Source organism: Tigriopus californicus, chromosome 4 (genome assembly GCF_007210705.1).
Source record: "Tigriopus californicus strain San Diego chromosome 4, Tcal_SD_v2.1, whole genome shotgun sequence".
Taxonomy (NCBI): Eukaryota; Metazoa; Arthropoda; class Copepoda; order Harpacticoida; family Harpacticidae; genus Tigriopus; species Tigriopus californicus.
In genome coordinates this window covers 2,683,236-2,698,118 of record NC_081443.1, presented here as the reverse complement: position 1 = coordinate 2,698,118, position 14,883 = coordinate 2,683,236, and the positions used below count along the sequence as shown (strand labels likewise).

General features: G+C 45.2%; 1 protein-coding gene across 1 annotated transcript in view; it reads right to left on the bottom strand.

The window, feature by feature from the left end:
- Positions 1 to 14,883, bottom strand: part of LOC131878933 (uncharacterized) — a gene marked incomplete at its 5' end in the record, with an annotated part of 49,490 nt that overhangs the window by 26,840 nt on the left and 7,767 nt on the right. Inside the window, 14 exon segments of the mRNA XM_059225089.1 lie at positions 308 to 532; positions 880 to 2,272; positions 2,807 to 2,997; positions 3,942 to 4,160; positions 4,739 to 5,016; positions 6,189 to 6,349; positions 7,050 to 7,217; positions 7,444 to 7,626; positions 7,807 to 7,886; positions 8,413 to 8,653; positions 8,728 to 9,033; positions 9,107 to 9,323; positions 10,494 to 10,624; positions 10,689 to 10,813. Coding sequence (XP_059081072.1) covers positions 308 to 532; positions 880 to 2,272; positions 2,807 to 2,997; positions 3,942 to 4,160; positions 4,739 to 5,016; positions 6,189 to 6,349; positions 7,050 to 7,217; positions 7,444 to 7,626; positions 7,807 to 7,886; positions 8,413 to 8,653; positions 8,728 to 9,033; positions 9,107 to 9,323; positions 10,494 to 10,624; positions 10,689 to 10,813 — 3,918 coding nt within the window.

Genomic DNA, 14,883 nt, shown 5'->3' with positions numbered 1-14,883 from the left:
ATTGTGTTTGGCTGGCCAAGTGATATGGGCCCCTAACAACATCAGGGAAGAAGAGCTCTCTCAAAGGCTTGACAAGCATACGCAGAACCAAAGGCCCTCATCTAATTCTCATCTCGTACCCCTTTTTGTCTCTGTCTCATTCCAAAGATGCCTTTGCAGTTTGCACCCTTATCCTTGTGGTCCAGGAAAAACGCCATGCTAGACAAATGCTGTACTATCAACCAAGCCTTCATCCAGACGGACCAAATGAGTCTGTTTGTTTTTCTTTCTGTCATTTTCAAGCGAGGCATCACTTTTCATCACTTACCCCGAAATGTGCTCAATTCTCCGACGAAACCGTCTTGGATGTCAGTCACTTTGATGAGGCCAGCATCGTAAGCCTTGGCGATCAATGGGCTATTAGGCACAGTGAGACCCGAGACCGTCACGTCGATGACATAACTCCCCACTTCAACCGTGGTGAACTCGATGCGAAACCGACTGGAGCCTTCGTCCACGATCTTGTTCGGAATTCTTGGCCGCTTCTCGGGACCTAGATTCATGACGAAACGACAGAAAGAATGAAAAAAAATAGAGGCCGATTTTGAGTGGTTCCATTCTATCATTTGGTTTTCAACCAAGGACCCTCTTGGGAGATTAGTGCCAATAATTGGGGCTAAATGTGAGGGCAACCTCAACGTTAATTCGTTCGAGTAACTATAACAGACAAGATCGACCAGATTGGAACAAGGGGAAAATAGTGGAAAGACTTGGACCGTGTGCCATGCTAAATTGAACATTATTATATCGGGCTCATCCTCAACGCGATAGGATCCCTTTGACGACTCTGGCAGTCGGTTGAAGGCATGGATTAAGCCAGTAAAAGTTGCCAAGACTTACTTATAATGTTGACTTCAATATCTTCCTTTTTGTGTCCGGGTGCTTTAAGCTCGAATGTGGCCAACTTTCCCGCATTGAAATGTCGCACTGTTTCGCCCAAGAATTTGCACTTCTCTGCGGTGCCTCGATAGCTGTTGAGCTTGGGACTTGTGGAGCCAGGTTCGGCCCCCGCATTGGAAGTACTAGTGCCCTTGGAACTTCCGCCGGGGACGGACAAAGTGTTTTGTTTGTGTTCCACCGCTTTTGATTGGTTACCAAGCCCGACAGATCGACTGGCGTTGGCAGTAGAACTCGAAGATGAATAACTGGTGTAGCTTGTACTTCCACTTTTCTGGGTCACCGTCTTCGTTCCATCGGTCCCCGTTTGGACCACGGGACCAGTGTCGAAAGAGGATGAATAATTGGATTTCTGCACTCCCGGACTATTATCCGTGGCATAATCCTGATGAAAGCTCCCGCTACCTCTGCGTTCGAGACTGTTCAGGTTGTTGTTAGTCCGGGATAGCGATCGTTGATCGCGATTAGTGGGCTTGGGGATCTTACTGGCCAAGCTTGACGTGGCCAGACTTGACGAGGATGAACTGGCCATTGTGCTGGAGGAGGTTTGAAGCTTACTAGTTCGCAGATTACTACTCAAAGGGGAGGGTTCTCGTTTGGTCTCGATTAAACGGGATCGAAGGGGTGATGATTCCCGTTTGATAGGAGAGGAATCCCGGCTCGTGGAGTTGTCCGTGATTCGGAAGGTCCCTCCGGAACTTTTGGTGACGTCACTCAAAAGAAAGTTGGCCTCCATCCCACCGGGTTTCTCCTTGACCGGTTTGGTGATGGTGGTGGAGTAATAGGCGCTATCATGGTCGTTCTTGTTGTGATTGGCATAACTGAGATTGTTGTTATTCTTTTCGGATGCTTTGGAGAATTCCTCTGTGGTGGTGGTCCGCTTGGTGGTTGTGGTCGTCTTCTCCTCAACAGTCTTGTTGCCGCTGATTAATGCAGGTGCCAGGAGCGACGAGAAGTTGCCAAAGTCTCGGGTGGGCTCCATCTTGTGAGTGTTTGTTGATTTCAATGAGGTCGCAAGTGTGGGTGGCGGAAGATTTTCGTTAGCGGTCTCGAACTTTTGCGGTTTCAATTGAGAGGGCTGGGCAGCACCGGCGTAAGAGGCCTTACGCGAGGCTGTATAGATATCGTTGGTTCGATTCCGGGCTATTACATCCGAGGAGTCATAGTAAGACTCCTCAATGCGAGTGTCGACTTTATTGAAATCGCTGGAGCGCAACGCCGTGGAATGGTATTCGCGACCATTGGTTTCGGAGTGGAACCCATTGGCGCCATTGGGCACGTGAATCTTTCCTGAGACCAAACCCGGTGCCAGAAGTGGCTTATTGGGATCCTTCACCTGGAAATGCATCGAGAACGTCAATTGAAATGTGCCCAAGGGAGAGAAGAGAGAGAGAGGGGGGGGGGGCGGTTGGACCTGTCGGATGAAACCCAAGTGGTAACAAATTGATGGCTGCCCATTGACGCATCTACAAAGAAAACTTTCCTTCCTCAATACATTTGTCAGTCAGGACTCGGGACTTTTCGTTCTTTTTCCCTCCCCTTTTCTTTACTGGTACAGAGGAATGGAAACAGGAATTGCAACGCATGCGGAGCAAAACTTTTCCCTTTACAACCCCGACAGTTCCAACCCGAGATTCGGAGTTTGCTTCTCGGTGGTTCTTGACCAAAGAGCTCTTTGTTTGACCCTCAAGTAGAATAATGAAGAAAGTTTTTCAACCACCCGAGATCAATGGGTGCCTACGGAGAGCTTATGACCTGACTTCTAACGACAGCCTGACTAAATGATGTTGATTTCCTTCGGTCCAAAGGCTGTCTAGCTGGCCTTTGGCAACAACTCGGACAACCATCCGAAAGTCGAATGCTCACTCACCTCGATGAACCATGGCGAGTTGGGCACCTTTTCGCCGTTGAATTTCACATCGATCCGATGCCTGCCTATATCGTGCGGAATGAATGAGGCAGCAAACTTGCGATCCTTGGAGAGCGATGAGACGTGACTGGACACGCGGCCGTGATTTACAATCGCTTCCATCTTGCCAAAACCGGCTCGTTGGGCCTCAGCTTTAAAAAAAAGTAAAGGAAAGCGAGGGTCATTATAGACAGATGATGATACACATCTTCATCTCCAGCACTTGTCTTGTCTGCTGGTTCAGCTGGTGGCCTCATTTGGCTCTGGAACAGAGTTATGACCACCTATTATGAGCGGGTTGGCAACGTTTTTGGAAATGGGCTTCGCCGGTATACACGAACCTCCATCCGCAGAGCCTTGATTTGATTGGTCCCATTGGAATGTGTGTTTTTTCTCTCGATGGTTGCTGTCGTTCCATTCGGAAACAACAACACGAAGAACTACTTCGAGCTCGCTTCCATTTTATTTCCGCTCTTAAAAAAAGTGTCAAACCCAAAAGTTTTGGAAAATTTGAAGTCCCACTTCCCACAAATCCCTGTTGTGCCATCTAAATGGAACACAGACAGCCTCGGGTATAAAAATCTTTTGGGGCGTATTTCTTCGCGAGTTGAGAACTTTGACAGAAACTGGGGAGGATAAAATGAAGGGAAAAAGCGACGCGGGGAAAAGAGAAACGAGCAGCACCAATGTGTTGGTTTGCAATGTCAATGAGTGGTTCCCCTTGTCAGCCTCGAGGATATCAATTTCGAAATATGAAACAAGGCTGCCATTTCAAAGGCTGAGTGCAATTCAATAGCAACAGATGTGGTATCCGCCGTGTTTACGGCCTTGAAATACGAAACAGGGCGTCAACCGAAACCATTCAAGTTTTATTGGTCGGGCCAACAACACCCAAGAGCAAGAAAACTTGTCGAGCGTCGAGACCGGTTCACAAGGCCTGATTTACCATTGACGTTTACTAACGTCAACTCAAGTAACGACAAGCAATAAGACGCTTTATGGTCAAGGTAATTGGAGCATTTTCTCCTTTCCAGAATTCTTAACCCGATGATATATGTCCAAGAGGCTTTCTTTGAGCTTCCGGATTGGGTCTTACCTTCAAATTCTACTGGCATGCCTACAAATCCCGACGGAATGTGACCCACGTGGACCTTGGAAGCATCGAACGTGTAGAATGTCGGGGTGACATTGACTCGTTCATTGCGTATGAACACCTCAATCCTGTATTCTGCCACACTGTTGGTTGTGAATTGGCATGTGAAGGTTCCATTGGGATTGGAACGGATCTCCGTGGGACATTTTCGTCCGTCAGGGCCTAGAAGAGAAGACGTACAGAATATGCATGGGCAGTACTCGTATATCAAGTATGTGCTATGGCCAGACGTCGCTTGGTGGAATCATTTTTATCAATAGACATTCCGAACAAAGACATGACTCCGAGTGGGAAGTCCCAGCCCGCTCGCCATTGAAGAACAATTTAATTTCCTTGATGGCTCTTTGCAGTTGTCAGCGAGTTTCATGGTCACGGCTAATTTGACAAATGAACGGCCGATTTTTCCAGCTAATCAAATTAAACGACATTGAGGCTGTCCCAAGAACCCGTTCTTTCCTTCGGCCTTTCCACTCTTATCAATTCGGTCCAATTTATGAAGAGGAACAACCGGGTTCGTACTTTACTCCAAGCTGTGTTTTCTGCAAGCCCAGGTTCTTCTCCTACTACTTTTGGGGTGCAGTATATTTTTCTTCTTCTTGGCACTCATGTGCCCAAAAACCCTGAAATAATCTTTAGATCTGTCCACATTTGGTTGTTTTTTCCACACAACTTCGAGTTATATCCTATTTCCCACCCAGAGTTATATTAAATCTTTAAAACAGTCGTTTTGGCTGTCGTACCTATAATGTCCACATGGATCTCCTCGGCTCGGGCTCCATTGTCCGGGCAATCGAATGCAATTTTCTTGTTAACAGGCAGTAGATCCACCCCTTCATCAGTTTGGTGATCAGATTTGAAGAGGGTTTGACGGTTCTCATCCCTAAAATCCTTGATGCTTTGCCTGCGAGCGAATTCCTTCTTCTTGCTCCTAGGAGGTGCTAGGGGCGCTTGGATCGGGATTTCTCGTTCAGTGAAATAATTTCGGCGCTCTGCACGCGACTCTTCGTGGGTTTTGTACCTTAAAGGAAAGTATTGAAAGATTACGTATGTTCTCCTAAGAAATTGGCCGTTAAGGAAGAAAGGTCGGCTGATCCTATCAATTCGATAAACTTCAATGGTTTCACCGAAAAGTTTCACCGAGTGCAAAAATGGAAAGATGAGGACTCAATTCAGACGACGATCAAGGAAGGCGTTCTCGAAATTTTTCGTCTTATCCTTCCCTGTGAGGGATTTGATCGATTCGACTTCCTACGTCAATAGAAAGAGTAAAAGGAAATTCGAAATTGGATTACAAAGCAGATCCAATTTCCTCAAAAAATACAAGCCGCTACTTTTAAAAAGCTCATGTTCTGGCTTCAACGGCACAATCTCACCTAAAAGGTGTTTCTCTCTAGAAATCTTCAACTACGGTAGAACCTTTAAGTATCCTTGTATAGTACAGCTAGCAAGCTTTCGGGAACAGGAATTCGAAGAAAGCGATAATACAACTCGTATTACTGGATAGGATCACAGAAAACGAATAGCACAACAGAAATAATCATCGTCAGGAAATTGAAACATGAATGAGCGATTGTTTTTCGTGAAGAGGAGGGAAAAAAGTTTCCATGATGGGAAGGCAAAGTTGGAAATGAGGAGAGGGAGAAGAAGAAAGAGGAACAGAGAACGAGAAAGGAAGAGAGGTGATACAGAGAGACCTCGTCTATTCCCTAACAAATGGAACTCGAACAGTGATAAAGCGTATCTTTCTTCTGTGGTCCAAAAATGGCTTCAAACCCCTCCAATGAGTCTTGTTTGCCTCTGTCAAACTTGATGGACAGGCCAAGAAAATAGAAGAATTGCAAGAAGTGAGAACGACTTTGAGTGTCACTTCAATCAATAAAACTCGCGTTAGATGTGGTCGGGGAAAATATGTCTCAATGTAAAGGGTGCTTCTACTTTTACCACCATTTCTAACATTCAACCAACCCATCTTGGCCTTATCTGAGATGAAAAAAAGCAAATTCATTCCATTTCCCTCACTCGCCTAAAAAGAATTACATTAAGATTGAGTCGTCGGTTGTCAGTGGGAAGAACTCGACCTACATACGTACATGTACTCTTCCATTGCATGTACGCAATGGAAACAATAGTGTTGGTGGTCGTTGTAGTGCCGAGATATCATGTCAGCCTGATCAAACCCATTTGAATTACCTCGACACTTTTCTGTCCGCTCTGAAGATGTCTGTGGCAGGTTTGCGGGCTTCTTTGATGTCTTTCCCAACGCGGAGAGCGAATGGAGAGCCCTTGACTTCCATACCATTCAGGTAGACGTACACCCGGTGCTTGCCTCTGGCTTGAGGGGTAAAAGTGACCTGAAAAAGGAACAATGGAAATGGAACGCGAACAAGCGAGGCCAACTCCCATCTACCCCNCCCCCCCCTCACACATGAACACCATCTTCCTCTTCTCAAGTCTCAGATCTCAGAGGAAGGAAGGAAGGTTGGGACTTGGAAGACTGGGGCCTGGGAGGGAGGCAGCTCTAGTGAGGCACACAATACGACATGACACGCTCACTGACCCAATATGCTCTCGAGGACCTTCATCAGTGGAGAGACAGTCTAAAAGTCCTAACGCTGAGGACACTGAGAACACCCGCCCATGATTAAATGCGAACCAAGACACGAAGTTTATGGGACCGGCTCTAATTGAACCCGTTGCTATTTCGCTGCTTCCGGGCATGATTACTTGCACTTTTGTTATCGCTGTTTGTTTACTATATAGGTCAAAAAAAGATCTACAAGTGAATCGTGGGAATCATCAAGCGTTTGGCATAAAGGCGAGCATTTTCTGTCCCATGGGATCACGCATAAGATGCAGTTCCCGATTGGGCATCATATTTGGCCAAAGTGAACCTTTTGCTGGGAGCTGTTCTGACTTCATCATTGTTACCCCACTATAACAGGGTGAATGAACTCATTTATTTTCGCCCTCTGTTTCTTCCCTCCGTAATAAAGGGGTTGTGGGCACCCCCGTTCGGATGCATGTAAGGAACAGAGGATTTCTCTCAAATACCTTGTAAATTCTATGGGCCACCTCCTCCACGTAGAATGTCCGACGTATGGATCGGTTTTCGAACGCCACATCTATGGCTACCTCACCCCAACCCGTTTTGGAGGCATCCACAGTGAACGTGAATGGATCCCCGGGAATAGCACGCCGAGCCGCGTCTTGATCGGGAATCTATAAAAAAAAGGCCGGAGACCGAGAAGGCTTGAGAAATGAGGTGTTCCCGCACGACCTGAAAAGCCAGTCCTTCCATTCTTTTATCGCATTCAACCCTAACAGGGAGTTGGGGGTTGAAATGGAACTTGACTTAGGCTAAGGGTGCTTCTTAACGATTTCCAGATAAAATTATCTGGAGAATGCCACTTAGCTTGTACGCAATACATCCGTTGGAAACACTTACGAAGATAGCTCTTGGGTCAAAGACCATACATCGGAATGGACTGTGTTCGATATCTTCTTCGTCGTAAGTGACATGGATCCTCCATTCGCCAGCCTCATCCGGATTGAACGAGGCGTAGAAGGTTCCATTGTCATCGCTGACCGGACAACCCAAAGGCCGATTAGTGGGGGAGAAGGCCGTGACCTTAAAACCAAACCAATCCTTATTTTTTATTTCAGCTCAGGAATATGGGTCAAGCGACCGCTCAGAAGGAAAGATGTACTTTATGAGTAGCACACTGTATGCAGCTAGCTAGAGTGCGCACAGATAGTGAACACCAATGTGTGCAATCATGACCTAACCATTGAGATAATCAAAGCTCACCGCTAAGAGGTCTGGCCTAGCCGCATGATGAGGATTGATGAGAACTTCCACGGTGGATCCCACGGCGCACGGCTCAATCCCTGGAAATAGGGCCCAAGAACAAAATTGAACCAGAGCGCTCACCATTCATTGGTGGTTCGGACCGGACATTCTCATTAAGTTTGCTCACTCATTTACTTCAGGCTCCTGTTTCCCTCTCTCTCTCTCTCTCTCTCTCTCTCTCCCTGTCTTTCTCTTTCTTTTTTCTCCTGTTTCATTTTGGCCTTGAGAAGGTGCCGGGGGAAAGGTAGAGGCAGCAGGATTTAACGAGTAAAGGTTTGGGGGATCGACTTTTACGATCTTAGAACTCGATGGAACGAAACAGGGCACCCTCAAAGAGAAGAGAGAGAGAGAGAGAAAGAAAGAAAGAACGAAAGAGAGAGATATTCTTTAGGTAAAATTGATGGACCTTTGAAGAGGATTCTTTGCTCGCCGATGGGCACGAGGAGCTGCTACCACCACCTATCTTCCACTCAAATCACCCCATTACCTCAGACTTGCCATCAGAAAAGGTACCTGGGATCCTAATGAACCTGACAGAGAATAGAAAATGGAAACCATAATCACCATCGTAGTCCTTTTTCGACTTTGGCATGATTCGCATAAAGTGAGGAGCACCACGGATAGGCTCTCCCTCATTCTTCACGAGCAGCTCATGCATGCCCATCTCATCAGGCTTGAAGAACCCTCGACCACCGGATGGGTCCATATCAAAGTCCATGTAAATGGGACCGGATGGACCAATAACCTCGGCCGTAATGGACTCTTGGTGAAAGTCCTTGTCCAGCACATCCAGCTTAAAGTGGACCTGGAACAGACGGACAAGATTGAATCTTGAGCAAAAAACACATATCCTCTTTTCCCGGTCATTTGTTTCCGCACCTCTTCGTCTTGTCGAACTTTATTGGTGGTGCATTGAATTTCCAGCCGATCCCCGGGTGCCACTCGGTCATTGATCCATTGGAACTGAGCCACCCAAGACATGACTCCGAGATATTCCACATTAGGACTGGCCATGTCCCGAGCGTCCATCACCGGGGTCACGCCCACTTTCTTCCCACCTTTCAGAGACACTTCCAGATTCGACACCCAATTCTCGGGATGATTGTCCATGTCGTGGAACCCAGGCACTGGTCCTCCCTTGGCCTTTACTAGGGCAGCCGCTGCCAAGCCATCGTTCCAATCAGTCTACATAATGTACATGTACAATCAAAAAGAGCCCCTCCAATGAACTAACATTACGAACTTCATGACGCCTTACCCTGAAATTATTGATCCGCTGGGTCGGAATCTGACTCTTGACCCAATCTAGAGTGGCATAGTATCCAGGGCTGTCTTCTTCCTTCATGAAGTAGGATAAGTAAGTCATTCCTGAGAGTTCGTCTAAATGTGGTGAGGCCAAGTATTCTGGTTCCAAAACGGAGGGAATGTTGAAGCTCCTTTGGGCCAGTTCCATGGCACGTTTGCAATTCTCGGGGCTGGAAAGATGGACGAGTTCATATATGGTATGTAGGGCTCTAACTGAAAGGAAGAGAAGGCTCAAGGCCGGACTCATTCTTTTTTTCTTTATAACCTTCATTTCAGACAACAGTGACTCAATTTCGCAACTTTATTTCTTCCCTTAATAGTCCGAGCACGCACTAAACAATAAAGTGAGGAGACCGGGCGAGTTCATCTCTGCCTTTCCATCTCTTGGAATAGGTAGGTGGGTTAGTGGGTTGGTAGGGAGGGATCAGTTGCAGGTGAAGGTTGGCAAAGATCGACTTGTCAGAATTACTTTGAGACGAATGCTATGCACTTGGAGTATAGTTTTGATTCCTTAGACAGTTGTGCATTTTTGATAATAAGATCGACATGAAATGGGGAATTGAACACTTACTCAAACAGCCAATTTAGCATATTCCTCGAAGTGATATCTTGAGAGCAAACTTTAACCAATGTTGAAGAAGGACTGCTTTGTCGACTACTTATTTCATTTGCAATTTCAATCGAAATCGTACACATTGTGGAGCAAATGCTAATGGCCCCACTCTTTCCATAGGGATAGTTATGCTCAGAGAGGTGCTCGAACACTATTCATATATACCTATAAACTATTTGCCATTAATTCTTTATACTAAATATATGTCAGTTGACAATATCAAATTCGTCAAACGGTTATAGCTCTCATGGTATAATAGATCATTTCAATCATTGCGAGGACATTTTGAAGATTAGACCGTTTCAACTCCCTTCAAAAGTTCGCCTTTCATCGTTCGCACCCGGTAACGGAAAGAACAAACAGGAAAACCAAACCCTCACGCCTTTCTTTCTTCCCGGCAAGAAAACGTCCACTTAAGGATGCCATGGATGTTCAATTGTTCATTCTGGTCCGAAAAGGTGACCCAAGTGCAGATTGCAAACTTGAGGCCCAACTTTAGGATGAGTAGGCGAACTTCTGAAGGTGCTTCAAGAATTTTGCAAGTGGATATTCAACTTACCACATGAGCGCAATAAAAGCCACCCTTCCGGTTTCAAATATTCAAAAAAATGTTGAACCACCGCCCTAATACAGTCTAGCACATGGCTAGTACTTCAGGGCCTTTCTGGGCCGAGATCACAGTCATCAAGTAGTTAAGTGAGTGTCATTGACTTTTGTCTACACTTACCCATTGTTTGGGTTGAGTTTCCGCCAATGGGGGATCAGGCCTGGTTGGCAGTAGTCCAACAAAGCACTCAAGTAAATGCCATTGTTCCAATCGTTGGTGAAGTTCTTGATGTTGCAATCGGGTAGAACGGCCTAGAGAAGAGCATGACGTGAATAACTTTTGAAATCGACGTTGTATTCAGGTTTGTCCACATACCTTGAGCCATGAGAGCATGAGCTTCTTTGGTGGAAAATTGGAGGCCCCTAATTGATAATGGGCAATTAAGGACCATATCAATCCCAGGATCAATTTGAGATTTCCATTGTTAATGTCCGTGTTTCCTGAAAAGATGAAGTGGACATCAACCATCCGACCTGACGTGTACGTACGTACACGTATGTATATGTAGTGTACGTTGAGCCGGGTATTCTATTCGAATGTATATTTCAGGACAAGGCTCGGAATCCCCTCCAAATTCATGGAAATCTAGGCCACACAACAACGTACAAAGGATCTGAAATAATCTCAAGTTGGGAACCCTCCCGTCCCTAAATACCAAAATATGGGTCAATGCCATTCCAACGGTCCACCAAAGCCTGCCTTTGTCCCGTGGTCAAATCCATGGCACTCCTAGTTAGTTGGAAGATCCTCGGAAATCCATGGCAGTCATCGTGTTTTCGCTGTCTGTGTCTCTGGCTATGTTATGTACGTATGTAGTACTTGTATACAGTGTACTACATGTATATCTACGTACGTGCAGTGGTATATACGCATACTCTGCTTCGAATAAGGAGCCGCCCTTGGGGGTTTTGATAAATGACCAGACGTATTTACGTGTGTTTGTGTGTGCTCGCCTCTTTCTCTGTAGCTCTCTAGAGATTCTGGCTCGGGATGTATGATCTATATTGGCCTAATGATGACACATCTTCTCGTCCATCCGTTGGGTCTTTCTTTCCAACATCCATCCAGATGGCTTTTCATCCAGGACCAGCCCAACAAGCATGTGTTTCATTAGTCACTCCCCATTACGAGTGCAAGAAATGGATTGGTCACCCACCATGAATCCGAACCGATGGACGGATGGACGGACGGTTGGACGATATTGCACAGTCAGACAGTCAGTTAGTCAGTTAGATAACGAGTTATCCCTTGGAATGAAAAGCTGGAAGTCCTATGATCCCATCAAAAGGTTAAGTACTATATGTCCCACGTGAATATTTGATGGCCAATCTAAATTGATGGTAGTGAGAAACAGTGTTGACTCTCACCGTTGGAGAGCATTGGGGCGTAAAGTGCTTGATGTCATATTTAAATCAATACGAAAATGGCTTGAAGAATTATCCATAGACAGATTTTTAGGAGAATAAGAATCTTCTTCCAAAGCGTACACCAATGCATGACAAATTTGACTTTGACTTTAAAAGAGCTGAATCGAGATTAACTCCTAAAAGTGGGTCGGATGATTTCCCAATTTCAACTTGTTCAAGACTAATAACTTGTGCTTTTGATGGGATAAGCCATGGAACGGATAGTCATGGATAAGCAAAATTATATATTTGACCATTCCATGAAGATTTGTCGCCCAAGAAACTTTACCCTTAATACTTGGTGCTATTTGTTTGTCCTTTTCTTCTTAAACGAAGCCAACCAAAAGTGCTCAGAGCAAGGAATTGTTTTGCTTTTTGTGTCTTTGACCCCTGAAGTTGCAAGAAAAGAAATGACACTTTTTATGGAACAGATTAGAATCCACTACCCAGATTCATCTAAAGTATGAAGCTTAAAGCAATTCGAGTACTTATTTCAAACTGTACAAGCTGAGAAACCTAAACCTGTTGTACTAACCGATTTTTTTCCAGAATTAATCATTCGCAACGGCGGCAAAGGACCATGAGCTCAATGTACATTTAAATATACTGTACAAACATCAGACTAAAAAGGCTATTGACAAAGTTGGGTTCGAAGGCTCGATTGACTGAGTGATTTTGATTGCCCATGTCATTTGTAGAAAACAGTGCCCAGTGAGTTGAATCTCTTTACCATTCACCATGTGTTTTCTTTATTGGATACTTCAGTGATGAGTATTTCTTAACATATGTTGCCTCCTAGCAAGACTAAAGACACATTTCCCTACTCTTGTTTTTCCTTCGTCATTCAGACAATGTTTCATCTTATCTCGATCTTCCCTCGTCATCCAAAGTAGATCTTGACGAATCACAATATGATAGAAAATCAAAGCTCGGCATGAAGCCCACAATCAAGTAGTAAATGTTCCCTGGGCCAGGAGAATTATTATATTTTTTTTGCAAATTGATGACGAATCTCTCTTGTCTCGAACGACTAAAATCCCCGCTTAAAGGGCAGGCATGCCCTTTCCGGGGTTTCTCGCTGAGGTAATTGGTTTAACCACGGGTTGAGAAGCTGGCTTGACACCTCCCTCACATTATGATGTCCTTGACAGAGTCTTCTGGACTGGAAGCATTTTCCTGCAATTAAGATGCCTATCTATCGGCCAGCACATAATCAGCGAGCACTATCCGGTAAATGAATCTCATCCACAGAGGGCGTGTCGAGCAGCCATCTCTCTCAACTCATGACAAACCCTGACTATAATTGGCCAAGACTTTGATCTGATCTGAATATAGTACGGTTGGGTTGAAAGATGGAACTCTTTCCGTTCTCCTTCTCACTTCAAGGATCCACTCCAAATTTGGATCATAGCCTGATGCATTTCCTTCTGATACAATGTGCAGTGCCATGATGTCGCATTAGTTTCAAAAACTTCAAGGATTGAGATTTCTGAGTGGGGTCGTTTGAGAAATATTCCTCACAAAGGCTCAACCGATGGCGGCGGTGGTGACGGTGGTGACGGTGGTGGTGGTGGATGTGGAGTGGTTTGCAATTGCCAACATCATCATCAATTCCTTCAAATTTTGGCTCCTCGCTCGGTTTGGAGTGTACAAGTTTTCATTTTACACAACCAACCAACCAACCAACCTACCTACAATAACTACATGGTGAATGATCCACCTACGTACGTTCCTTCGAGCCTTGAGGAATGTCCCAAAATAAGCTTTACACATGTTCAAAGTATCGGAGAGGGATCAGGGCAGAAAGCTTGCCTCACAGAAGAGTGCTGAAATGGGTGGTCGATGTGGTTGCCATGAAGTAGCCAATAGTTTCCGTCTGATCAAAGATGTATATAAGGATGTCTCGGAGGTCTTTGGCGGGTATTGATTTTCTTTTTTTTTTCCTTCCTTCTTCTTCTTAATATCCAAAGATCTCGAGTTGAATGGCTCTCATCTTTGATTGATTCCTCAGCTTGGCCAGCAGATCCACTCGTCTCTTCAAGTCAAGTCGTGCTTCTTTCCACAGAGAATTGAGATGGACAAGCTCGACTTAGCCTTCATCATGCATATGAAAAAATACGAATTGACAGCCCATTGATGGACTGGTCATGTCAAGCATGAAAAAGTCTTTGGAGAAGAAGGAGGGAGGGTGGAGAGGAGGGGGGGCATGTCTCGAGAAAACACTAGCACAGACGACAGAGGAGAAGAAATCCTGAGGAACCCTCTGCATAACCTACCAAAGAGCCAACCCAGAGGCATGGCAGTAGCCATACATGGGAAGTATATTTGGATGCGCGGAGGCATTCATGACAACGATACATTTGGAACCCGATGAATGGAGGAGACACCAATGAATCCACATTTGAATGACAATGGCATTAATTCCAAGACGTCGGAGAAAGAGAGCTTTTTAGTCGAGAAGAAACAAATCAACCAATGAGTGTGCGTGTCTAAAAGGGGGGGGGGCATTCATTTGAGGGCCTGCTCTAATAATCCGATTGTAGCACCGAGGTCTGAATGGACCAGAAAGCTCAAAATTCCGTGAAGTATATGTGATACAGGAAGACTCTTTGACTTCTTTTGTACAAAAGGCGCAATGCCGTTTCCATCTTTTCTTCAGGGCACAACAGGAGGGAGGGAACACATGATATCTCGATATTTGGAGTGCTGCAAATCCACTAATTGTATCCGAGACTTGTAACTGATTTTGGACGCGCTTTTCTTATTGAGGGGCACAAATCTTTTGATCTAAAAGAGACACCTGATATCATCCCTGCCAAATTTGTCGGAAGAGTACACTATCCATGGTATCTACTCCGTTGAGAGCATATTTTGAGACATGGGTAGGCGGCTTTGTTCAAATTGGTTTCGGAGTATGGCTCGATTTTTGTGGCAGGTTGTATGGAAGCCTCCAATTGTGAGATGGCAATCTGATAGCATTTAAAGATTAATGTGTTGACAATTTGTGAAGCTCTTTTTCGTACGTTCTCTACGTATTGTGCGAAAAAAACACGCGTGCTTCTCCTCCTCCTCCTTCTCCTTAACCACTTCCTTATTTGGGTCTC